The 26081-nt window shown below is 40.8% G+C and overlaps 1 protein-coding gene and 1 pseudogene across 2 annotated transcripts in view; both read right to left on the bottom strand.

Annotated features, from left to right (window-relative positions):
• Positions 1-18760, bottom strand: part of EPSTI1 (epithelial stromal interaction 1) — a 108780-nt gene extending 90020 nt beyond the window's left edge. Inside the window, exon 1 of one of the 2 annotated variants that reach the window (XM_036458338.2) lies at positions 18400-18760. In XM_036458338.2, coding sequence (XP_036314231.1) covers positions 18400-18566 — 167 coding nt within the window. In that variant the 5' untranslated portion in view covers positions 18567-18760. The remainder of the gene's footprint in view (positions 1-18399) is intronic. The other variant, XM_036458339.2, reaches the window with a different exon arrangement.
• Positions 1589-1942, bottom strand: LOC118728503 (annotated as a pseudogene).
• Positions 18761-26081: the final 7321 nt, after the last annotated feature.

Genomic DNA, 26081 nt, shown 5'->3' with positions numbered 1-26081 from the left:
CAATTTTTATGAAGCCTCGTCAATAAATCCTCTATGAAAAAATGTCATGTTGAAATTATGAAAAATATCGTGGCTGTCTAACAGTATTACATAAATATATATCCTGGTGTGTAGAAACTGCAGATGTAATTTAAATTTCTAATTAAGAATAATACTGGTTGACTTAAAAAAGAAAAAACACAGCCAAGAGCAAAAATTCAGAAAGGGGTAGAAGATTATGTTACAAAGGTAATTTCAAGCAGACAAATAGGCATAGTATGCTGTCCTATACAAAATTGGTTTGAGGCTTTCATAGTTTAAGAAAATCTTATTCCTGGATGAAATTGTAAAAAAAAAAAAAAAAAAAAAAAAAAGAAGGATTTGGTTAATCAAAGGTACTAGATAGAGACTTACTTTCTAGATAAGGCTTTCCATATTGATTTTTACTAAATGATCTTCAATGCAGGAATCTGAACTTAGTGTTTTTAACCAACTTGAGTCAAAACTTGAAGCATTTGGGTTTCCAAAAGTTCTTTTATAAACACATCATATTCCCAAGAGAAAAACAAATAACAAGATTAGGCCAAGTAAATCATTGTTGACCCCTAAGCCTGTTACACCAGCCCTGACCCAGCACTCCACATCACCAGTGTGGAAGGACTCATGAATGCTCTTTGGTTTCAGAATGTGCAGAGCCCAAAACATTGTCTGCACACCCAAGAGGCTGATGTGAAGCTGGTTAGTTCTATAACTCACAGCTTCTGTTAGAGAGCTGAATAAACACCCAAAAGGAAAAGATAAGCAAACAAGAGATCATCAGGTCCTCAGAGCTGACCCAGCTCTGTTGAGGTGCCTTTATGGAAACTAGAAAGAAGTACACACACACAGACATATCCATACCAGGATTCCTATGCAGGTCCATGGCTCCATGAGACACAGTAAACTTAAGCAAATGAGAAAAATGTGTCGCACACACTGTTTGTGTATACAATTGAACCTTGAGCAACATGGGTTTGAACTACATGGGTCAACTTATGTATTGTTGTTGTTATTGTTGTTTTTCAATAAAAACAGTCAGCCCTTGGCATCCACAGATTCAACCAAACACAGATTAAAAAAACAGTATTTTTGTTCTCCTAAGCATGGAATCCAACCTCTAATTAAAAATACTGTTGTGTTATTTTTGTTTTGTTTTGCTTTAACTAGAAAATCTTTATTTCAGATTAAAATAATATGTTCATCATTTAGAATAAAGCAAACACAGTTCCTTGAGTCCATTATTTTAGGTAATTGTCATTTCAATGAACAGAGTTATTGGGTATCTACACTTATAAAAAGAGAAATTGATCATACCTTCATGACACCCACCAGCCAATCAGGAGTGAGTATGCAAATTAACCCAACAACTATGGCAGGTTAATTTGCATACACAGGTGCTGAGCAGTCAGGGACCTTCCACACTGCACCAGCCACTCCAGGCCTCTGGACAGCATGGGAAGGTGGAAAGGCAGCTCTAGCTAGAGGGAAGGCAGTGCTGGCAGGCAGGGAAGGAAGGCCCATTCTTGCATGAATCTTTGTGTATCAGGCTTCTAGTCATTTAAATATTTGCCTACATGCCGGTTGGATGCTTCTGTAGGCTATTCTTGGTAGGAATTCCAGTTTTTCTGAGTTCTTCCCTTTCCTTAAGGTATTCCATTTTGCATTCCTCATAAAAGGCAGGATCATTATAGTAAGCCATTAGACATTCTTTCAACGCAAAATTTCTTTCCAACATTTTACTACCATAGGATTTCACACTCCTTGCAAAATTTGGTCAAATCTTGAACTTCTTCAGAATATCTCTCTTGGGCCTTTTTTCTCAATATTTTAGCTATCAAAATATATTTTTGACATGCCTGAGATGCTGCTCATATGACGCAGCAAACACACTTCACAAAATTTATCCTACCAGGTCAAATGCCATCTCGGAGACAGAGGAAGGCTGAAGATATTGTTTTTTCGTTCATGATTGGTTGAATCCATGAATGCACAGGGCTTACAATAGAGTCAAAAGTTGTATATGGATTTCTTGTTCAAGGGTCAACTGTATCATATTTCAGCTCCAAATTACCACCCTAGCCAAGAAAATTTGTGCAGTTACCAGCCTGCACAATTTTATAGGGTGGACCTGAACAATATCAAATTTCTTCACTTAAAACACATAAATGATAAAAGCTATGAGGAAAAAAAAAAGAAAGCAAAAAATATTTGCTTTACAGATAAAAAAGAATGTATATAAAATATTATAGAGATTCATCATCTTTAAGACATCAGAAGCCAATCAATGATGGAAGTAGAGATGGGGACCAACGGATAGTTATGCTTGCAAAATGCATAAACTTGCTTCCTCAGTATAAATAACTACAAGAAATCTATATTTTCAGGATATATCAATATAGGTCTGGGAATTTGATTTGACCTTACTAAAAAAAATAATCTTAACCCAACAAACTAACCTGGATGCTGGCAGAAGTCATGAGACTCCTGGGTCAGAAACAAATGACTTTAGTACTCATGACATAGCAGGCAACATGAACACCAGCATATTTACATCTGTTCTCTCTGGCCCCAAGTCTTATGGGGGCAACACTGCACATTGTGATTACATTATAGCTGAGGAGCACTGAGTTGGGGGATCTACCATGAGGCATACTATTCCCCAGGACAAGAACCAGTCTAAGCAAGCAAAGACTGGTTCTTGTCCTGGGGAATAGTATGCCTCATTTTTCGAAGTTCCCAGCTGCATAACAACTCTGAGAAATTGTCCAGATTAAAAAATGGTCAGAGATGCAGTCCTGACACACCCAACAAGTCATATCAAAGTGAAAGAAGCCCAAGAAAGGCTGTGTTTTCCAACAGAATATTTAGGATTAATATTCTGTTTATGGATAGCTGAATGAAAAGGAAATTGCCATTTCCATAAAAACCTGTGCTATATATTTTCTTTTTTATTATTATTAATAGACTATGATCTAATTATGTGTACGTAATTAGACTATGATCTAAGGTTATCTGTAACTAAAGCAAAGCTCCTCAATATTATCTGTAACTTAAAGGGAAAAAAATCAGAACTTCAAGACATAGGAAATTATATCTAATTTTCACATAGAATATTTTTAAATGATAGTCATCACTTATTTCTGATTTTGAAGGAAACATATGGCCCAGAGGTGTGGTTCAGTGATTGAATGTCAATCCATGAACCAAGAGGTCATGATTCAATTCTCAGTCAGGGGTCAGGGCACAATACTGGATTTCAGGCTTAATCTCTAGTAGGAGGCATGCAGGAGGTAGCTGATTGATAATTCTGATGATTCTTTCTCATCATTGATGTTCCTATCTCTCTCTCCATATCCTTTACTCTCTCTGAAATCAATAAAAACATATGTTTTAAAAAAGAAACATAAGCTCATAGAAAAAATGCATATTCTTAAAACATTTAAAAGTCACTCATAATCCCACCCCTTTGAGATCTCAATTACAGTTTCATTTGGGTAAATTTCAACCCAATCCATATTCTGTACATATTATTGTACAGTTGTAATCATATCTTAAGTTCAATTCTGTATTCTGCTTTCATTTATAAGTGGTTTCCCAATTATGCATGAAATAAGCTTAATATTAAATGGCTTCATAATATTTCATGACATACTAGTAGATGTATCAATAATATAATTACTCACTTTACCATTTCAGTTGTTTCAATTGCTAACTATTATAAACAATCTTGCAGGATGTACAAAGTGTAAAACATAAAATTTTGCACAGCACAATATCCAGAAGAAAAGTGAAATAGTCCTCTAATATCAGTACTCTGAATAGGAATATGGACTACATTTAAGTTATCCTATTTACACTTCCAAAACCCAGAGACAATGTTATCATAGGATTAATTTCTGCTCTTATGCTTGACACTCCTCAATTCTTAAACTAAAACAGTGCTTGGAAATAAATTCTATTATGGTTGCCTACTATTTGTACTATATCTACAAATAGATACCTATTTTCAGACTTATTTTATTGTATAAGAGAGTAACAAATAAATACAGCCATCTATTAAAACATCTATATGAGGATATAAGTCATATTGTATGTAATTATAATAGTTATATATAACATATATAATTTAATAGACTTTCATTTTATACACTAGAGGCCTGGTGCATGAAATTGTGCAGGAATGAGGGGGTGTCCCTCAGCCAGGCCTGCAGCTCCTCACAATCTGGGAACCCTTGGGGGGTTATCCAACTTCTGCAGGAATGGAGCCTAAACCGGCAGTCAGACATCCCTCTTGCAATCTGGGACCACTGGCTCCTAACTGCTCACCTGCCTGATTTTCCCTAATCACTTGCCTATCTGTCTGATTGCCCCTAACTACAATACTTGTCTGCCTGCCTGATTGTCCCTAAATACTCTGCATGCCTGCCTGATAGCTCCTAATCATTTGCCTGCCTGCCTCATTGCCCCTAACTGCTCGCCTGCCTGCCTGATTACCCACAACCACTCTGCCTTGGCCCCTGCTGCCACAGCTTCATCTAGAATGACATCCAGCTGTCTGTTCTAATTAACATATTACACCTTTATTATTATAGATACAGTATAGAGTCTGGTCCTGAATCACTTAATACATTTCCTCTTTTATGCCGTGACTGAATTATTTGCTGCTTCTTCCATAATATATCTAATACTAGGGGCCCAGTGCAAAAATTCATGCATTTTGAAAGGAACTGTGGGCTGCAAGGCTGTGGTGAACACAGGGGTGGGTCTTGGCCCATTCTCCATGCCCCTGCCCGACCCCTCCCACCAAAACCCCCCAGTCCCCTATTTGCCGGCAGCCCCACTCCTACTGCTACTGCTCCCACACACTGAAGGCTCTGGCACCACTGATGGTAGGTACAAGTGGGGACGTTGCTGGCAGCAGGTGCAAGCGCCAGGTGGGACCACAGCACATATGAGCCAAGAATTTTCAGTAACCAGCAGAAGCTCACCCTGATGACAGCTACTGGTTCCCCACCTTGGTCTGGCGCCCCTGCTCCCCTGCTCCACCATCCTATCACAGCTAATGCCTGCCATGTTCTGTGCATACCCTCTAGTGGTCAGCACACATCATAGTAACCAGTAGTTCAGTTGTTCCACTGTTCAGACTATTTGCATATTAGGGTTATATATACAACCCTAATGTGTGTGTGTGTGTGTGTGTGTGTGTGTGTGTGTGTGTGTATGTATATAGACTAGAGGCCAGTGCACAAAAATTCTTGCAGTGGGGGGAGGTTTCCCTCAGCTCATATTGCACTCTCCCCAATGTGGGACCCCTAGAGGGATATCCAACTGTCCCTTTTGGAATTGGGCCAAAACAGGCATTCGGACATCCCTCTCACAATCCAGACTGCTGGCTCCCAAGTGCTCGCCTGCCTGCCTTCCTGATTGCCCCTAACTACTTCTGCCTGCCAGCCTGATCACCCCCTAACCACTCCCATGACAGCCTGACTAATGCCTAACTGCTCCCCTGGCAGTGTTAATGCCCCCAACTTCCCTCTCCTGAAGGCCTGGTCACCCTAACTGCTCTCCCTTGCTGGCCTGGTCCCCCCCCCAACTGCCCTTCCCTGCAGGCCTGGTCACCCCCAACTTCCCTCCTCTGCTGGCCCTGTCATCCCTAACTGCCTTTCCCTGCAAGCTTGATCACCCACAATTGCCCTCCCTTGCAGGCCTGGTCCCTCCCAACTGCCCTCCCCTGCTGGCCATCTTGTGGTGGCCATCTTGTGTCCACATGGGAGCAGCCATCTTGTGTGTTGAAGTAATGGTCAATTTGCATATTACTCTTTTATTAGATAGGATAATTTTTCAGATTATGTTTTTACATCACTAGTTCTGGCTCTTCACTCTCACATCTATTGCCTGGTTCCTGATTATTTCCTTTTGGCTGTTATGTTCCAGGAGTAATAAGAACCACTGAAACAAAATGGTATTGACAAGTAATGTCTCATTAAAGATTACTAACCAGTTTTCTCCTATAAAAAAATAGTATGATTCTGTCCTGCCCAGTGTGGCTTAGTTGGTTGGGCATTGCCACATGCACCAAAAGGTTGCCAGTTTGATGCTCGGGTTGTGAGTTTGATCTCCAGTAAGGGGTGTGCAGAAGGCAGGAAATTAATGTTTCTCTTTTCCTCTTCCTTCCTCTCTCTCTAAAAAAAAATGTATATTTTTAAAAATAGCACAGTTCTGACCCCAGAGTAAACTGTACAAATTTTAAATATACCACTCCATGACAAGCCTTCTTTTAACTTATCTAGATTCCAAAAGAATAATGGCAAAAGAGGGAGAGGTACCATGAACTTTAGGTTATTATCTAAGTTACTTTCTCCTACCTTTTTATCTTAAATTTTAAGCCTAAAAGCAAACTTAAAATATTGAATACAATAAAAACCCACATCTATTACCTATAGTTACCAATTGTTAATGTTTTGTTATATTGCTTTTTCTCTTTCCTCTTCTTCATTTTTCTTTTTCTAAACCGTATGATCATAAGCTGGAGAGTCATGACACATCACACCTAAATACTTCAGCATATATCTCCTGGGAACAAAGAGTTCTCCTTAAACATGATAGAACTATATACCCCAGGAATTTTGGTATTCAATCTATATTTACATTTATAACCTGCTAAAAATTTTTAATATTCTTCCCTACTCCTATTTCATCCTTGATCCAATCATGAAATATATACTCCCAGGGTTTGGCATGCCTTTTAGACTTCTACAATCAATCAGTTTTATTTTTGAAGAATCCAGATGTGATAATTAATTTTATGTGTCAACTTAACTGGGCCACATGTGTCTGTGAGGATCTATCTGGAAGATATTACCATTTGAACTGATAAACTGAGTAAAGTAAATGCCCTCTTTCATTTGGGTGGGCATCACTCAATCCACTGAGGGCCTTCATGAGTAGAAAAAAATAAAAGGCAGAGGAAGGTGGAAACCACTCTGCCTGACTGTTGAGCTGAAGCAGAGATCCTCAACCACCCTTAGTGCTCCAGGCTCTTAGCCCCTGAGACTTTGAGTGGGAGACAGACACCTTCCATCTCTGGATTTCAGGCCTTCATGCTGCACCTTGTGTCTTCCTGGGTCTTTTTCCTGCAGATGGCAGGTTATGGGACTTCTTAGCCTCCATAACTGAGCCAACAGCTTACAATAAATGAGATAGAGAAATGATAGATAGATAGATAGATAGATAGATAGACTGTTAGTTCATTTCACTGATAAACCCTGACCAATACACTAGGTAAACTGCCTTACAGAATTTATAAAATGCCTCACAACCTGAATTTGAGAAATAATTTCCCTCACAATTAAATATTTAGGTTAAACATTTTTTGAAATAGTACCACACAGGAGATGTTATCCAAGATTCTACTGTTAGAACTAGTTGTTTCCTGGTACTAATAAATAATAAACCAATGTGAAAATAAGTATCTGCCTATATGATAGAGAGCAATCACATCCTATCTAATAAAAAAGTAATGTGCAAATTGACCATCACTCCAACAAAAGATGGCTGCCCCATGTGGTTAAATATGGCTGCCCCATGTGGTCAAAAATGGATGCCCCCATGTGGACACAAGATGGCACCACAAGATGGCCAGCAGGGGAGGGACCAGGCCTGCAAGGGAGGGCAGTTGGTGATGATTGAGCCTGCAGTTAGGGGTGACCAGGCAGAGGAGTGAAATTGGGGACAACCAGGTCTGCAGCAAAAGGCAGTTAGGGGAGACCCAGGCCTGCAGGGGAGGGCAGTTAGGAGTGACCAGGCCTGCAGGGGAGGGCAGTTAGGGGCAAACAAGCTGACAGGGGAGTGGTTAGGGAGTGATTGGGCTTGCAGGCAGAAGTAGTTAGGGGCAATCAGGAAGGCAGGCAGGCAAGCAATTGGGAGCCAGCAATCCTGGATTATAAGAGGAATGTCCGACTGCCTAATTAGGCTAGATCCTACCTAAACGGGCAGTTGGACATCCCTCAAGGGGTCCCAGATTGGAGAGGTTGCAGTCTGGGCTTAGGGACATACCCTCCCCCATGCACGAATTTTGTGCGCTGGGCCTCTAGTTTTAAAATAAATATTAGAAATTAAACATATCTTCTTATACCTGTCACCTACTATTGGCAGTAGAATCAAAGGGTATAATGCTCCTAATCCTCCCTACGTGGCATAAAGAGTCAAAAAGCACAACCTACACATTAAAAATAAAAAATGACTTTGTATGAAAATGTTTGAATTTCTAAGGATTAGAATTACAGGGGATTTTATATGATTTTTTTCAATGTTTGAGTGTTTATAACAAGTAGTTATGATTTTACCTCTATAATCAAGAAAAAAATATTCCAAAGAATTTGAAATGAAAAATATATTTAAACTAAAGTTTTGGGGCTCACATTTTCTTACAAGATTAGGTAGCAGAGAATTTCTGCTCTCACTGGTTCCATAGTAAAACAATCATGGGGCAATACTAGCCCTTGAGTTTTAATGATGGCAGATGTCTTCAGTTTTTCAAAACTGCAATGGATTGCCTTGTAAGTGTTTATATGGGGGAGATACAAACATTACAGAACAAAGGAACTATCATCTGTTGATTCTCTGATATAGAACAGACAGTTCAAATTCAGTCTTCTGCCTTTGATTTTTATTTTCCTGTTAAGCTTTTGTTTCAGTTTCAAATACATTCTGAATAGATGCAATTAACCTTAACAATACATATAACCTTACAGCACTGTACTGACTTTGAAGTAAGTAACCTACTGTGTAATTGAACTGTTTCTTTTTTCTCATTTCTGCTACCCATCCACTGATTATTATAGGTGTTACGTGTTTTCAAGCTTTCATCATCCTGTTGATTTATTGTTTCACTGTTTCAGCTGTCAACAGCTTTTTGAGATATGCCCACTCATTTTTGGTGATATTGTATTTGAATAAAAATGATTACTCCCTACAACTCGGCAGGCTGCAATTTCATACCATACTGAGGAGTGGAATCAGTGCAGAAGAGTTGGAAATTCATTCTAAGCAGGACTATGATTTCTACCCTCCTGCATAAACAGGAAAGTAAATTTGGTCTAATCAAACCAATATGTCTTTTCTTTCCATTCACTCCAATAATTTATTCTTCCATGCATAGAACTGTGCTTTTCAAACCGTAGGTAGTAACCCACTAAAGGAAAATTTATTTTTAATGAAGAAAAAGAAAAAAATGTCAAGAATTTATCACATACAGCAAGAATCCCCACAGAAAATTTTCTCTAACAAACAACGTCTCTATCCAAATCATTTTAAAGCTGTAAATAAATGTCACATTACTGTTTCTATAGCCTATAGAAGTTCTATTTTCTTGATGTGAAAATATAACAATTGATCGGAAATTAACTAGTTGCACTTCACTTCTTTCTCCAGCTCCACATCATGTTCAAGACCCAGACCGTGGGGGGTAGACTCCTGTTGGAGTGCTGGTTCTGAGACTTGGGAAATCACTTAATTTCTCAAGGTTCAGTTTATTTACTTAAAAGTAACAATGTCTTTATTGTGAAGAAAAAATTAACAAATTATATAATATGCTTAGCACAAGGTCTAGCACATGATAAAGAGTTCCAGATATAAAAGTTTAAGTTATTGATTGTTATTTTGGTTTTAATCTCTCAGTTTAATTCTTTCTGATTGCAACTCATTTCAAGGTACTCAGTTTAACTATTACAGGTCACTGCTAGTTCACTCTATGCTACCATGGTATTGCAATGCTTTGCTGCATTTGTCATTTCAAAAATAAGTTAAATAGGCAGAGCTCCATGATTAGTTTGTTAGTAGAATCTGGTAATCGTTTAGTCGTATCATTATCATTACGTTAAAAAATCAATAAATAGTATTGTTAAATACCACCTGTTATCTTACAAACTTCCTGAATGCTTATGAGTCTTATGTGAAGACTGGGTTAAATAGTCCCCTAATGAATAGAGCCCTCAAGAAGAGTACTCCTCAGCCCTGGGGGGTGGCTCAGTTGATTGGAGTATTGTCTCCTACACCAAAAGGTTGTGGGTTTGATTCCACTCAGGGCACATACATACCTACGTTGTGCCCTGAGTGGAAAAAGAAGAAGAAAAAGAAAAGTACGCATCAAAATCGATCACAGATGTTTCTCTCCCTGTGTAGTATCGTTTCCGAGTACTAAAGGGAACATTGGCATTTACTCAGCTCTTCACTCCCAGGGAAAAGGGACAATCTGATGCTTTCATGCCTTTTAGCATCTATAGGCAAAGCTTATTTTCTCAGTCATATGAAGTGACTGTAGAGAAATTTATTGCAGTGAAGAAGAAACAGTAAACAGTTCTTATTGGCTCTCATATATTTGTAGAAGCTTGAACTCTATTTAAGGTTATTTTATGTGGCTAGTTTAATATGTTTTTCTTGATTTTTTAGAGAGAGGAAAAGAGAGGGAGAGATAGAAACATCCATGAGAGCCCTGGCTTGTGTTGCTCAGTGGTTAAAATGTCAGCTCGAGAAGTGAAGGGTTGCCGGTTTGATTCTGGTCAAGGGCACATATTTGGGTTGCAGGGTCTCTGTGCTGGTTGGGGCACATGCGGGAGGCAACCGATTGATGTGGCTCTCTTACATTGACGATTCTCTCTCTTCTCTCCACCTCTCCCCTTTCTTCCACTCTAAAATCAGTGTTTTGTGGGATGGGGCGGGAGTTGGGGGGAGAGATTTTCCAGGAAGGATTAACCAAAAAAGGAAAAAAGAAACATTGATGAGAGAAAAATATCAATTGGCTGCCTCCTGCATGTCCCCTACTGGGAATTGTGCCCACAACCTGGGCATGTGCCCTGACTGGGAATTGAACCAGTGACCTCTTGCTGCATGGGTCAATGCTCAATCACTGAGCCATACCAGCTGGGCTTATGTGGCTAGTTTAAATCCAAACAAGATGAGTCAAGAATGACAAAGTTTTTGATTGTCATCTGTCTTAGACATAACAAATTATACCTCAGGGTTCCAAAGACACACATCAATTATTAAATAATGTTATTTATAAATATTGGCCTAATACTATAACTTAATGACTATGTTATCATATCCCACTTTCTATTCCAATTTATATTTACAACATGTTTAATAATAATGTACCACATTGCTATTTAAGGGGGAAAGAGAGAGAAAACAGGGGTTGGCCATTAATAAGTGGTCTTACCAAGCCATCCTTTACTCTCCCTTCACTCTCCTTTGAGAGTTTGAGGATGGAGGGAAGGAAAAGTATTGGTTACCAGGGTTATTTCCTTTTCAATAGCACAATGAGCTGTGGAAAGTATTGACCCTGGTCAGGTTACTCAGGGGGTAGGGCATCAGCCCTTGAACTGAAGGCTCACAGATTCGATTCCAGTCAAGAGTACATACTTCAGTTGCAGGCTCAATCCCCAACCTTGGTCAGGGCACATGCAGAAGGCAACCAATCGATTCTCTTTCACATCAATGTTTCTTTCTTTCCCACCTTCTTTCCACTCTGTCTGAAAAGCACTGGAATAAAATATCTTTGAGTGAGGATTAACCAAAAAAAAGGTACTGAAATTAGAGTAAGAAAGCTGGGGAATGTCCCCTGAGCTCCAAGGCAGGAAATGAGAAAAAGGAGTGGGATTCCCCAGTACACATAGAAAGCAGTCCATCAGACACAGGGTCAAAGCTGTGTGGTCAGTGGTAGTGGCACTTTAAAGACTGTGTCCCTTTGGGTTCTCCGAGAAGCAGACATCAAGGATACATAAAGATGGGATTAGACATGAGAGAGATTTACTGGGGGGATGCCTGTGAAGGAGAAAAGGGGAATGAGCAGAAGCAGGCAGGGAAAGCCTTGAGAACAAGAGCAGGTCTGATATCCATGAAAGGAGAGAGGGGAGATTGAGAAGGAAGAGCCTCATGCTGCTGCTATACAGTTCTGAGGGAATCTTGGGTAGGTCAAAGGTGAGTCTTCTGGCAGAAGCTGACCAATAGAGGAGTTCCACATGGGCAGGAATGGGCTGGCACCAGTACCCGGGGAACACTCAGTCACTGGCTGGAAGGAGTGCAGAATAAGTGTGCTTTCTGAGCAAAGGGTGTAATGGATCCAAAAGGGTGGCGGCAGAGGCTGTCAATTGGCTATGCCCTTCACAGTAAGTTCCTTTGAAGGGAAGCTATCACAGAAGCTACTTAAACTCCTGTAGTAAATAAAAAAATAAATGTTTAGTCTTTGCCCCTGGTTTCTGGCACAGAGCTCCTAAAATCATTGGAATTACAAGTGAGGAAAGTGTGGATGAAAGGAGCCACATGCTAACTTGAGAAGCTCAGGGAAGGCCTGCATGGTGGTCTTGCAAACTCAGAGACTTAAAATAACCACAAAGAATGGTCTGAAATTAAACTTTAACTAAAAGCAATTTTGGGGGGTAGTTACATCCTAGACTTGTATCTTCACTGACAAGGTCAACCTTTACCTTAACTGAGCCTATCTGTCATTTTGCATCTCTAAAAACATACACTTGAAATGTTTGGGTAACTTGTACCTTCCCTTCCCTTTGGGGCACAACCTAGTGTGCTGGGTACCAGGACAGATGCCACAAATTCCTTCATTGTTATCATGTTAATTGTTCCTGTACCCACCTAAGTACTTGTCTATCATTTTACTTTTTATCCAGTCCGAGGGGTCCCCACTTCCCCAGCTTTGCTTTCTCTTGTCTCTCTAGTCCAGTGTTTCTCAAACTTTTGACATATGTGTGCCCCTTCTATAATTTTCGTAATGCTGAGTACTCCTCGTATTCATGAGAACGTAGAATTAGGCGCAGCTAAGCACGGTGCAGTGCATATCCCCACCAAACTCTGGTGCAACACGTACCCCCAACAAACTCTTCCCATACCCCTGGGAAACACTGTATCACTAATGTAACCCACCTATGTCCCTCCTTTGATTGAAATTCTATCTCATAATATTTTAATATGCAAATTAACCATCACTCTGTCACAAAGATAGCAGCACCCGTAGCCACAAGATGGCAGTTCCCAGTCCCCTCAGCCTCACCAGAGTCCCTGGTCCTGTCATCCCTGCTGCTGGAGTCACCATTGCTATCAGCCCTGCCACAGATGGGCCTCTGACTGGGGAAGACAGTTGAGGGCCATGAGGCTGGCTGAGAAGGGCAGTTGTGGGCTATGAGCCTGGCCAAGGAAGGCAGTTGGTGGCCATGAGGCTGGCAGGGGAGGACATTTGGGAGTGATCAGGCCAGCAGGGAGGAGGGGAGCAGCTGGGAGCAAGCAGGCTGGTGGTGGGGCAATTGGGGGTGAGCAGGCCAGCAAGAAAATTGGTTAGGGGCAATCAGGTAGGCAGGCAGGTGAGCCGTTAGGAGACAGTGGTCCTGGACTGCGAAAGGGATGTCCCACTGCCGGTTTAGGCCTGATCCCACAGGGACATCTCCGGGCAGTCAGACATCTTCCAAGGGGTCCCACATTAGAGAGGGTGCAGGCTGGGCTGAGAGTCACCCCCCCCACCCCCACCCCCTCACAAATTTTGTGCACCAGGCCACTAGTGTATAAATATAGATGTAAGTCGTCATTCTTTGGAGCATTATCTCAATGTTCTTCTTCCTAGCAAATGTCGACAGATTGGCTCAAATAAACTCACAAAAATTCTTTAGATGTTTGTGTTTTTTGTTTTTTTTTATGTTAACAAAAGCCTGGATTATATGCTAATGAAATAGATGACTCCTGGAGTATGGGGGACCCTAGATATCTTCAGGATGGGAGCTGTTTGCCAGAAAAGCCAACAATGTGATTTAAGGGTTAGACAGGGGTCCTCAAACTTTTGAAAGTGGGGGCCAGATCACGGTCCCTCAGAGAGCTGGAGGGCCGAACTGTATGAACTACTAATTCCTAGTGTAACACCTCGGCTGTGCTCACTGCCCAAAAAACCTGGCGGGCCGGATCAGACTCCTCTGCGGGCCACATGTGGCCCGCGGGCCGTAGTTTGAAGACGCCTGGTAGAACTTCCAGGTCCACTCCCCACCCCCTCTAGGGCACTGAGCTCAGTCACACTACCCAGTGATATAATCAATCATGCTGCCGTGGAGCCTGAATAAAAATTCTTGAATGAAAAATGAAGCTTGAGAGCTTGAACACACAAGGTGCTAGGATGGTGACCCAGCCAGAGAAGGTATAGAAGCTGTACATATATTCGCCCTATGAATCTCTCCCATTTGACTGTTCCTGAGTTATATGCTTTATAATAAAACTGTAATCATAAATATAGTCGTTTCCATGATTTCTGTAATTCATTCTAGTGAATTATTGAACCTAGAGGTAGAGAAAAGTGATGGGAACCCCAAATTTGTAGTCAGCTGGGAAGAAATGTTGGTAGCCTTGGGACCTCACTTGTGGCTTACTCCTAAAGTGGGGAGGAGAAGGGGGGGCACCAGACTTAGGGGAGTAAACCCTTAACTTATGGCATATGTACTAACTCTGAGCAGGTAGGGTCAGGATTGAATTGGATTGCAGTTATTTCTTGTTGGAATGACATATTTGTAAGAAAAAACCCCACACAACTCCTAATTATCCTGTGAATTTGCCTCTGAAATATCATCTCCTGCTCACAACTGCACCACAACCCCCCGCCCCACTGGCCTAGTTCAGGCCCTGGATTTCCTTTATAACACATATAAAGAATTATTCATGTAATTATCTGGTAAGTGTCTGCCCCAGCAGTTATACTGTAAGCTTCTTAGGGCCTGTGCTTTGCTAAGTAGTTATTTGTCCCTATATTTTTTAATTGAATATCCACAGTTAGAAATTCTCTCTTATTATAGGGTTACCCTGAGGACTGAAGGAGTTAATATATGCCATGCACTTTCACATACTAAGCACAATATGTGTTTGCTATTAATACTGCTCACCTCTAACTCTCTACAGTTCTCACTATAAAGCAGGCTACAAATATGTTAAAGTAAACTGAACTTGTATACACATATGTTAAAGTTAACTATTTAGTAAAATTCCAAACTATGGGCTCATTTTCAGTAGATCTTTCCTTCAAACAGTATCATAAGGCTACTTCCAGGTATAGTTCAAGTATCTGAATGAAGTGTACCTGTCTATGTTATGATCACAAGCAAGAGCCTATTGCTGAGAATTGGGTAAAGCAAGGTAAAAATCCCCTCCAGAAAAACCCATGCCTTAGTATTATAGTTATGTACCTATGAATAAGTGAGTAAGATGCTTACAAACAAGCAAACTACTAAAAGGAAGGATGAAAATTATTTTGGATTAGAATTTTGTGGGAACTTTTTTCTCTTTAAGTCTGTGTCAATAGCATATGATATTTAAAGACAAGATAAAATTACCAACTAAAAATAAGTGGGAAAGCCAATATGAATTAATAAATATACTTATAACTGTTTAAATCCAAATACGGTCAAGAACTCAGCCTTGCTTTGGAGTCTACTAGTAATGGTCCTCAGGAATCATTTTAAGAGACTGTCTTAAAATCTATTTATTTATAGTTATATGTAAGTAAGAGGTTGCTTTAAATCAGTATGTTTTTACAAATCACAGACACTCCACTTCAGGGTAACAGCATAGCACTTGGTCAATAAACATATGCTCAATAAATATAAGGCCATCAGCACCCAATATTTTACTGGATATTTATTTGTTTTGTACATAAATATACAAAGCAAATAAATATCCAGTAAAATATTGCAAATCTCCAGCAAATCTCCAGCATACACAAAAACATGCATACACATAAAAAAAAAAAAAAGAAAGAAACTCTGAGTGGTTGGCATTAACTCATTGTAAGTAGTGACAAATGGAAGCATGAAGAAGCTAAGCACCACGCTGAAGTGCAGAGAGCAAGTAGTGGCACAATCTGATTGGAACCAAAGTTGGCCTGGCATCGAAGCTGATGCTGCTGTGCCCATACTGAGCCTTTCCTGATGAATCCGTGAAAAGATGTACACAAAACAAGGTCAAATCCCAGGTCATATAATTAAGCTCATATTGATGTGAACAAAATAAGCCTCATTATTAAGCACTTAATTTTATCCTTCCTTTTTCTTAATTTTTTATCACAAAATGTTTCCAATTTATCTCCAAAAGCAAAATAAATAAATAATAGGTTTTTGTTGTTGTTTTTACTAAAATGCTATTTTCCATTCAGCCATTTCCTTGATTTTCCACGTCCATTAAAGGAGACAAGTGAGAAAAAACATCCTGTATAATAAAGAGGGAATATACTAATTGACCATCACACCTTCACAAAGATGGTGGCACCCACAGCCAATAAGGAGAGAATATGCTAATTGACTGCCACACCCTCAAATATGTCAATGCCCACAGCCACAGGATGGTGGTGCCCAGTCCCCTCAGCTCTGCTGGGGCAGCAGGCTCGTGGCATAGCTGGGCCCATCCCCAGGTGGGTTCGGCTGCTCCATGTGCCTGCCTCCAGAGTCCCCCAGTCCCCTCAGCCCCCAGCTGCCCAAGGCCGGCCCAAGGCACAGGCAAGCCTCAGGCAGTGAACGCCCAGCTGCCTAGGGCCAGCCTAAGATGCAGGCAAGCCTTGGATAGCAGCTGCCCAGCCACACAGGGCTGGCCCAACGCACAGACAAGCCACCGATGGTGGCTGTCCTGCCACCCAGGGCCACCCAAGGCTCAGGTAACCAGGGCCAGCTGAGGTTTGTGCTGCCAGCAGTGGCAGCAGCAGAAGTGAGATGGGGTGATGGGGGCGTTGCCTTCCCCTGATGGCCAGGATGCCTCCGGCACCTGAGGACTCCCAGACTATGAGAGGGTGCAGGCTAAGCTAAGGGACCCTCAGCATGAATTTTCATGTACTGGGCCTCTAGTTAGCTATTAGTGTCTATTGCAGATATAAGAGGAATTTAGAATGGTCCAAAGGAATCTTGATGCTAAACACCTAAAAGGGAATATGTCTTTTAAATAAGCCATGTGACTGGTTCACATGAAAGTAAATAAATAAGAGTGTTCCGTGAAATATAACTGAACTTTCCTATGTACTCTCTAATGGTCTATTGGAAAACCCTAGAAATCACAAAATATTATGCAGTGAAGAACTACCTGTTTCTGAGCAAGGTGATCAGTAAGATTCTAGGGCAGTTCACATCAAATAAGAAAACAGATGCAGCTGCTAATATTTATAAGATTATATGAACTTACAAGCAAATGACTATACCTAAGTAGATGATTTTTAATAGAAAATGAAGCATGTAGAGGATGTTTATCATCAACCTGAAACTAAATGTCCATGACTTCTGATACATTAAATGCTACACTTTTATGGAGATATAGGTTACTTGAAACTAATGAGCTTCTATTTGAGGAGGAGAAAAGTGCAGCAATCTTGCATTCAAACCACCTAGTTCATCTACCTCAACTAAGGTTAACCCTGAACTGAATAATATTAAAAGCCTGGTACTTATGAATTCTCCCTAAAGTTAAGGTATGAAAGAAAATCTGCTTATTGGTCATAAGGTTATATATTGTTCCTTAGCAACGAACATTTGTCTTTCATGTGACTGGAAGTTGATGAAAAGAGGGAACTAGGAATGAAGCCATTTGGACAGTTCCAATTCACAGAGGCAGCACTTCAAAAGCAATAATGTCTTTACAAATCATGCCTTTGAGTTACAGAAGCTCAAGTTATTGGGCAGAAAGAGAGAACCCCGCTGACACTTTGCATAACAAATGTTTCCAGGATACCAACTGTAGTCCCTGGACCAAAGATCAAGAGTAAATAGGAAGAGCACTTATCAATGTCAGGGGCTGGGAAAGGCAGCCACTTCTGCACTGTCTCTGACAACTAAATTCCTCTGGTCCCACCTGGCTCCTTGATGGGTGAGTTTTGTTGGGAGGCAGCATTTGGAGCAACCCCAGAGCGCATGCCCTCTTCCCCCTGATCTTGCAGCTGATGTGAGATAGCATTTAGGGCACCAATGTCTGAGACAGTAAGACATTTTTTTTTTTTCTAACGAGTATACGTTCTGAAGATACCTAGAAAATTAGTAAGAAGCCAAGGAGTTCCACACCCACGTGTGTATTTCAATCCTACAGCCAGTCACCAGCATCAGGAGATGGTTGGTCTTGAGAGGACTAGGGGCTCAGATAAATATACAAAGAACCAAGAACCGCAGGCCCACACATTCCACTTAGATGTGCCTTTGTTTAAAACTTTAGGCAAATAAACTTTCTTTCCCTCAAAGACCCTGTTATTGGGCCCCTGTGGTTTCAAACTGTACTAATGAAGAAGGTGTGGGTAAGTGAGGTGGGTGGGTAAGTTTGGGATCTAGGCTCCTGTCCCCCTCGCCCCTCCAAGAGGTGTTGTGAAATACTTACAGCCTCTGGCCCTCATGCCCAGGTCCTTCCCGCGAAGGGGTCTCCGGAGTGGCTTCCCAAACCTGCCGCTGGCCTGGCAGCGGGTCTGGCTCCCGCCGCCTCACAGAGGGGCCCCGGGCCGGGTGGGGGGCGGCGGGGGCGCCCAGCACCTTGCTGTGGGTGTACATGAGCTGCCGCTGAAGGGGGCTGCGAGCCGGAGGCTGAGCGAGTCTCGAGATGCGATTCCAAAGCGCAGAGGGCAGCGGTTTTAACAGCTGAGTTTCGATTTCTCATCACCAGCTGCAAACTGCGCCCGCCCCAGGGGATTTCCTTCCCCTTTCGTGCTCCCTCCAGTCTGGCACCCCCAGCCTTATCGCAGGTAACAGCTCTGGCCACGCCCACCCGCCCGCCCGGGTGCTGAGTTGGGCTGACTTGGATGCCACGGGTGAGTCTGGTTAAAGTCTCACCACCAAGCTGAGGGGATAATAAAGGTAACTCTTCTATGACCAGTTACAGACATCTGTGAGTGAGTAGCCGCAAGGTGGCTACAATCCTGAGAGGTAACCCTAATTTGAGGCTACTGCTGGGTATCTGAGACTACCAACTGACCTTTAGATGCCAGAGATTAGGCCAACATTTACAATCATCTAAGCAAAGATGTTCCTGTATCAGTGGTGACTGCCCTTTGGTTGCTGTGCAAGCACTCTGGAGTTAAAGGAAATGGAAACTGAAATCAAAAGCAGAGAAAACACACAACTGGAGAAGCAAGCTGAGGGCTACGCAGAGATGATTCTCCAGGCAACCTTGCTAAGTAATTGATTAGGCATTCAATAAATGTTGATTAGCGGCCTGCTCTGTGCAAGACATTGTGCAGTGATTCAACTACGCTGTGGGAATTTTTTTTTAATATGGATTTGCAAGATTCTGCATCTGGAGGCATTGAGGCATTTTTATTAAGCTCTCAGAGACTTCTGATGTGGCTGGATTGCTCACCGCGGGTCATAAAGCTGGCTATACACAGATGAGAGGAGGCTCCTCCCTCTCATAACCTGCATTCTAGGGGACAGGTAAACAGGTAAAATGCCACCAGGGGACGAGTGAAATAACAGCAGGATGTGGGGAAGCTAGTGAGCGCTCAAGGAAACTGGTGGTTAGCCTGAGTAATACAAGAAAAAGGGACATTTGAGAAGAGCCATGAAAGACATAGAAGTTCACCAGGAAGGAGACACAATGGCAGAGGCTCATGGCTTAAAATGGCAAGATGCATATCTAACTCCAGGTGAGGAAGTGTAGCTGGGACACCCCAGCCCAGCCTGCAAGCCTATGTATGGTCTTAGGCTCTACAGCTAGCAGGGTCACTTAAGACCATAGCAAAACACAGATATTTACATTACAATTCAAAACTGTAGCAACTTATGACGTAGCAATGAAAACAATTTTACAGTTAGGGGTCACCACAACATGAGGAACTGTATTGAAGGGTCATGGCATTAGAAAGATTGAGAACCACTGCTATAAGATAACTGCTGCTGGAGCCGGTTTGGCTCAGTGGATAGAGCGTCAGCCTGCAGACTGAAAGGTCCGGGGTTCAATTCCGGTCAAGGGCATGTACCTTGGTTGCGGGCACATCCCCAGTAAGGGGTGTGCAAGAGGCAGCTGATAGATGATTCTCTCTCATCGATGTTTCTAACTCTCTATCCCTCTCTCTTCCTCTCTGTAAAAAAATCTATAAAACATATATATTTTTTAAAAAGATAACTGCTATAGGCAATGTGGAAGACAGGGAAGGTTTTCAATAGGGCAGTTACGTAGTAACATCTATATGCTAGCAATGTAAAAAGGAGAATAAAAATAAAACTGAACTATGAGAGATAAAGACCCCAGTTATTATAATCTAGGTAATAAAAATACAGGTCTGAGCTAAGGGAAATAGAAAGTAGGGGGCAAAATCAAAACATTTCCAGTGAAAAATTAACACAATTAAATAAAAAAAAAAGAAAGAAAAGAAGAAGAAAAAAATAGATACAAAGAAAAATTGAGCAACAGAGGCCCAGAGGGAAGGGGAGATAATTTTTATAGTACTTTGACCCAGTTTTGCCACATCCTAGACACATGACCAAGGCTGTCTCTTAATTTCTCAGAGACGCAGTTTCCACATCTCTATACTATGAAATGAAGTTACAAGTTGTTGGGTATTGTGAGGAATAAAGACACAATCCACATTAGTGGTCCTCCAATAGAGTTTATTTTGTCTCTAGCAGACATTTGACAATGCCTGGAAGCATTTTCTCTCCTGAAACCTAGAAAGGATTGGAGGTCAGGCTACTTCCAATCCTACACACCCTATTTCCCCACTCACCCTACTTCTTTCCCAGCCATTGCTGTATAGTGCCCCCTTCCAACCAACAACAACCCTGGCAAAAAGCCAGCTAGTGCACACACCACGTGAGAGAATGAGTGAGTGATATATGAGTAGGTAACTTTCCAGCAACCCAAAGGAGACTTTTAGGAATGCTGTGAAACACATACAATGCACAGGGCAGCCCCACAACAGAGAATCATCCTGCCCCAAACATCAATAGTGCTGAAGTTAAAACATTCTGATTGACAGATATGCCCATATTAGAGCCCCTCTAATTATTGGTGCTGTTTTTATGGCGCCTTTAAAGTTTTAGTTTTGTGACTGTATCATTGGCAGAACCAAAAGGAGGTATAGGTTTGGGGTGAAGGTAAAAGAGTTTGATTTGGAAATTGGTGGATTAGAGGTGCCTGCAGGGTGAGAAATGTAAAAACAAACAACAACAACAAAAACTGGATCTGGGTGGTCTTTCTGGAGGCCATCTTCAAAATCTTTACCCCTGGAAAAACACCACTGGAAGTTTTGTTTCAAAGGAGAAAGCAACTGTCTTGGTGGTTGGACTAAATTCAAAGTACCAGTAAGGGAAAACCCAGATTAGCTGAAAAGCATTCATATTAAAGGAGCTAGTAATAGTATCACTGACCTCAGGAATACACTTAGTTGTCCATATTTATCTTATAACACAACAAACACTGTAATACACCAAACTTGCAAACATAAGATAAATTAGAGAATAATAGGCAAAATCTAAGTTGATTATTCTGTTCACTTCTCCTTCCACTACATTCTCAGAGTGATATAAAAAAAAGAAAGAAAGAAAAAAAAAGTGTGATTTATTATTGCAGTAGGCATCTAAAATCCCCTTTAGACTGCTGTAAAGTTGCCTATTTATACATCACCCACCCATTCTCTCACATGGTGTGTGCATTGATGTGAGAGCACAGGCTGGCCTTTTACCAGGGTTGTTGTTGGGGGGCAGGGGGGGGCACTATACAGCAATGGCCAGGGAAAGAAGTGGCGAAGGTTCTGGATTCCCATCTCTGCTTCCACCAAAGTACTTTAATCTGAATCTCCTCTATCCACTGGACTGCTGCCTGGTTTTGTTTAAAGCAGGAGTTGCAAAGCTTCACAAGTTTGAAGAACCACTGTAGCAGACTATTACCTATATTTTATATGCAATATGAGAAACACCTGTAATCCAGTGAGATTGTTAAATTGCCTGAAATTGGGCCAATTGGAGATTAGTTTAGGAAATGGTTTTCTTTTAAGATATAACTGCCTCTAGGAATTAATCATGTATTCATATATTAAAGGAGTTTAATCTGAGCAAACACAATTTGGTTAAGGAAGAGGGAAGCTGAGTGAAAAGAAAAGGATTGTGGTGTAGTGGTTGAGTATCAACCCATGAACCAAGAGTTCACTGGTTCGCCCAGGTTGCAGGCTCCATCCCTCATTGCTATTTCTATCTTTCTATGTCTCTCCTTTCCTCTCTCTCTAAAAATCAATTTTAAAAAATTTTTTTAAGAAAATGACTTAAAAAGATGTTCAAAGGAAAGTGTAAAATGAGACATTGATAGAAAATGGCTGCAATGTGTTCAGGACTACAATGACCAATTTTAGCTAGCCCAGTGAGGTAAGCTAAAATTAAATCAAAAAACAAAACAAAACAACTTTTATCAATTTGGTCTAAGGTTAACATATCCAAGTGTGTCTTATCTTCCAATGAAGTAAATATATATTATTTGCCTTAAATTACTCCTTCATTAGTATGAATGAAGTATCTCAATGAAAACAGTTTCTGAAAATTCTAAGTCATGCTTTCTTATATTTGATTCTGCAGTGAAGTTAGACTAATCCAGTAGATCACATGTGTCAAACACAAGGCTCGCGGGCCAAATCCGTCCCGCCAGGCCTTGCAATGTGGCCCGCACCGCGCTGTCATCACTGCACTCCGCTGCGTTTCCATCACAATGACAGTTTATGACTGTTCAGTAAACCATTCGGCCCGCGATTTAGGCTGGATTTTAGATTTTGGCCCCTTCTCTGATTGAGTTCGACACCCCTACAGTAGATTAAGGATAGCAGTTATTTTAAAGCTTTCTTTCCTGTTCTAACAAAGGAGTAATGTAAAATTCGCCTGATACTTAACATCATCTCATTTTAAGTGTTTGTGTATGTGTGTGTGTGCATATTTGTGTTTTGAAAATTTCATATTTTTTAGAAATTCTTCAAATTTATATCATAAAAATCTTGGAATACTGTAACTATAAGTCACCTTAAGTTCATACAAGAAATATTTAATGAATGATAAGCATATTCTACTCACTCTCTCAGACCCTAGAGCTCAAATGGGAAACAGACAGAACCTTGTTATTCTAAATCCATGTTTAAGTTTTAGCTACCTCATCTTAGACATGGAAAAACAGAAACTTATCAAAGTCAAGTGACTTGCCAGCATCGTATAACAAATTAGTGGCAGAACCAGAACTTGAATTTAGGTCTGAGTCAAATTCACATTTTGAAAGATGGTTTAGACAAATATATATATTTTTTTTATAAAATTCAGGATTTGGAATGCTTTTCATTTATTACAATTTTCACAATGAGCAGCTGTGTATTATTTTCCAAAACAGTATGTCGAAGTTTCTAAATCTATTGAGTCGACATTAACAATATTCTCCATAATTACATGATCAAATTATTTTGTCAATTTTTCATAAAAAACAAACACTAATTTGGTTAGCTTTTTTTTTGTCTTTAATAGTGCTAAAATAGTGAGTTTTATAGCATAGGATAAAGAATTCTACTTAAGATGTACATTTGTTCCCTCTATTTTTCTGATGACAGTGTGTACTGTCACTTGGGGACATGATGAATGTAGAAATGTGCTTCCAATGGTACTTCCTATCCTCTGGAAGGTGACTCAATTTCTTTGTTTGTAAATTCTCATCTGAGGAATAGATAGATGCTTTCATCTCTGGGTCTAGCACTGTGGAGCTGCTGTCACAGATCTCTGCTTGCTGCAGGAATGAAAGAAATTTCCCTTGAGTTTGGAAAAACTTCTGAAGACTGTCAGATTCCCCTGAATGGTTTCTTTAGCTATGATAAATGAGTCAAACAGAAACTCTCCACAGTGCTGCTCATGTTTTACCCAACCACTGTGCCTTTTCCAAAAATCCCCCCTCTTAGGGAACTACTAATTGTTGCAATGTTTTAGCTCTAAGCCAACTCTTTTGTGAGCACTCAGTCTTCACCAGGTATGTAAGAGAATATGTGGTGCAGAAGAGAAAGGTAGACCTGACCTTGAGAACTGGAAGAGCCATTTAAGAGTTTTGTGATCTCAGGCAACCACTGAAACTCTCTGCGCTTTGGTGGCTTCATTTGTGAGATGGAAATATTAATCATAATAACACCACTTGTCCAATTTACCTTTAGGGGTCTGTGAGCACCAAATGAGATAACATGTGAAAGTGGATCATAAATTGTACCTTGATGCCAAAAAATGGGAGAGCTTTATATATATATTTTTAATAATACTTAAATTTGACCTAAAAGAGTTCTTAACTTCAATTCCAGCAGCTCTTGGCTTTCAATTGCTAAAACATTACAGAGTTGTATCCTTAGTGTGCTTTATCTTGAAATCCATTTCAGAATAGAAAAAAAAGCAATATTTATAGTTTCAACTACCAACATATAAATACCTAGGAGTGCAGTCCCCAATGAAGCTAGGACTCTTTTGGCAAACCAGAAGGCACCGAGCATAGACATTTTGTGACACTTTTCAACCCTAATATCTTCTGGAAGCTGACAAGAGTTTCATTTCTACTACTAAAACCTAAGGTTCTATTTTATTTGATTTGGGGAAGGAGTCATATTAGAAATTCCCATGACCATTGAATGCTTCCAGGAGTGTGACTAGGGTAGGAATTCCCCACAGACACACACAGGTTAGAGTTCAAGATTATTCTGAGTAGTCCTCAGCAGCCCACCACCTATGTGCTACTTTTCTTGAGGTGCCAATAAGAGAATTCCTTAAAATTGTTAAGATAATGAAGTTACTTGCATTCTGAGGAAAGGGAGTGAGTTGTATGTTTTTTACCAAGGGTTTGCCATTCAAACTTTAGGCTGTCATATAGGCCTATGTTTAGATCTTGGCTCTACCACTTACAACTGAGAATTGCTGAACATTTCAGGGGCTCAGTCTTCAACTGTAAAATGGGAATAAGAGTAATAAGATCTACTGAATAGTGTTGCTGTATACATTAAGTACAAACTGCTAAGTGCCATATATCCAACATGATATACTCAATGAACATAGTGATTGTTATTATTTAAACAAAAAAAAAAATTGAACTGGGCAAAATAGCTGGACAAGAACTTTACACACAAAAAATATTTAATTTGCTAATCTTACCTAATAGTAGGAGAAACATGTAAATTGACCATACCTCTGCTATGCCCACAGCCAGTCAGAGTGAGTATGAAAATTAACACAACAAATATGGCGGTTAATTTGCATAGATACCTGGATCCTAGAAACCTCCCCAGCACCAAGGTCACTCCCAGCCAGCAATTAGGCAGAGGCTTTAGGCTGGGGAAGGGGCGGAGCCTATGATGGGAGGTGTGGGGGAGGGGGAAGGAACACTGCTTCCCAAGCCTAAAGCCTGGGGTGGAGGCTTTAGGCTTGGGCAGGGGCCAAGCCTGGGATCAGAGGGAAGGGAAAACTATCAATGGAAACATATCCTCAGGTGAGAATAAAAATAAAAATAAAAAAAGAAATGTTATATCCTATGAAAGACACATCCTGAAAATGCCTAAATAGTGTTGTCATGTTTTCATGGTGAAGGAACTGGAATCTGTGTTGATGAAATTATCTTGTCAGCTGGGGTGACTGCAGTGGTTGTAGCAGCGGAGGGGGGGTGAGAGAGGGAGGGGGGGCTGGCACCTTCCCCTGATAAGCCCAGTCACCACCCGCAAAAGGAGGCCAGACTGCAGCCTCCCATTGGGAGCGGACCTTAGCCATCAGTAGGACATCCCCTGAGGGCTCCCAGAATGTGAGAGGGAGCAGGCTAGACTGAGGGACCCCTCCCCAGTGCATGAATTTCATGTACTGGGCCCCTCGTAAATATATAAAAAGGAGGTCCATTTCATTTGTCATGGGGAAAATGCAAATTAAAATTACAATGAGATAATTCTACACACTTAGCAGAATGTATAAAGTGAAAGAGAAGAAAACAACTAAAATTCTGTGGTCTGATAGTGGGCTTATAAGTATTACAGCTTTTTTAAAAAACTGTTGGGCACAATCTTTTAAAACTGAACTTTTTCATATCCAACCAATCCA

This window comes from Pipistrellus kuhlii, unplaced genomic scaffold (genome assembly GCF_014108245.1).
Source record: "Pipistrellus kuhlii isolate mPipKuh1 unplaced genomic scaffold, mPipKuh1.p scaffold_m20_p_3, whole genome shotgun sequence".
NCBI classification, from domain to species: domain Eukaryota; kingdom Metazoa; phylum Chordata; class Mammalia; order Chiroptera; family Vespertilionidae; genus Pipistrellus; species Pipistrellus kuhlii.
Note: the sequence above shows the minus strand (reverse complement) of the source record. Positions and strands in the feature narration are given on the sequence as shown.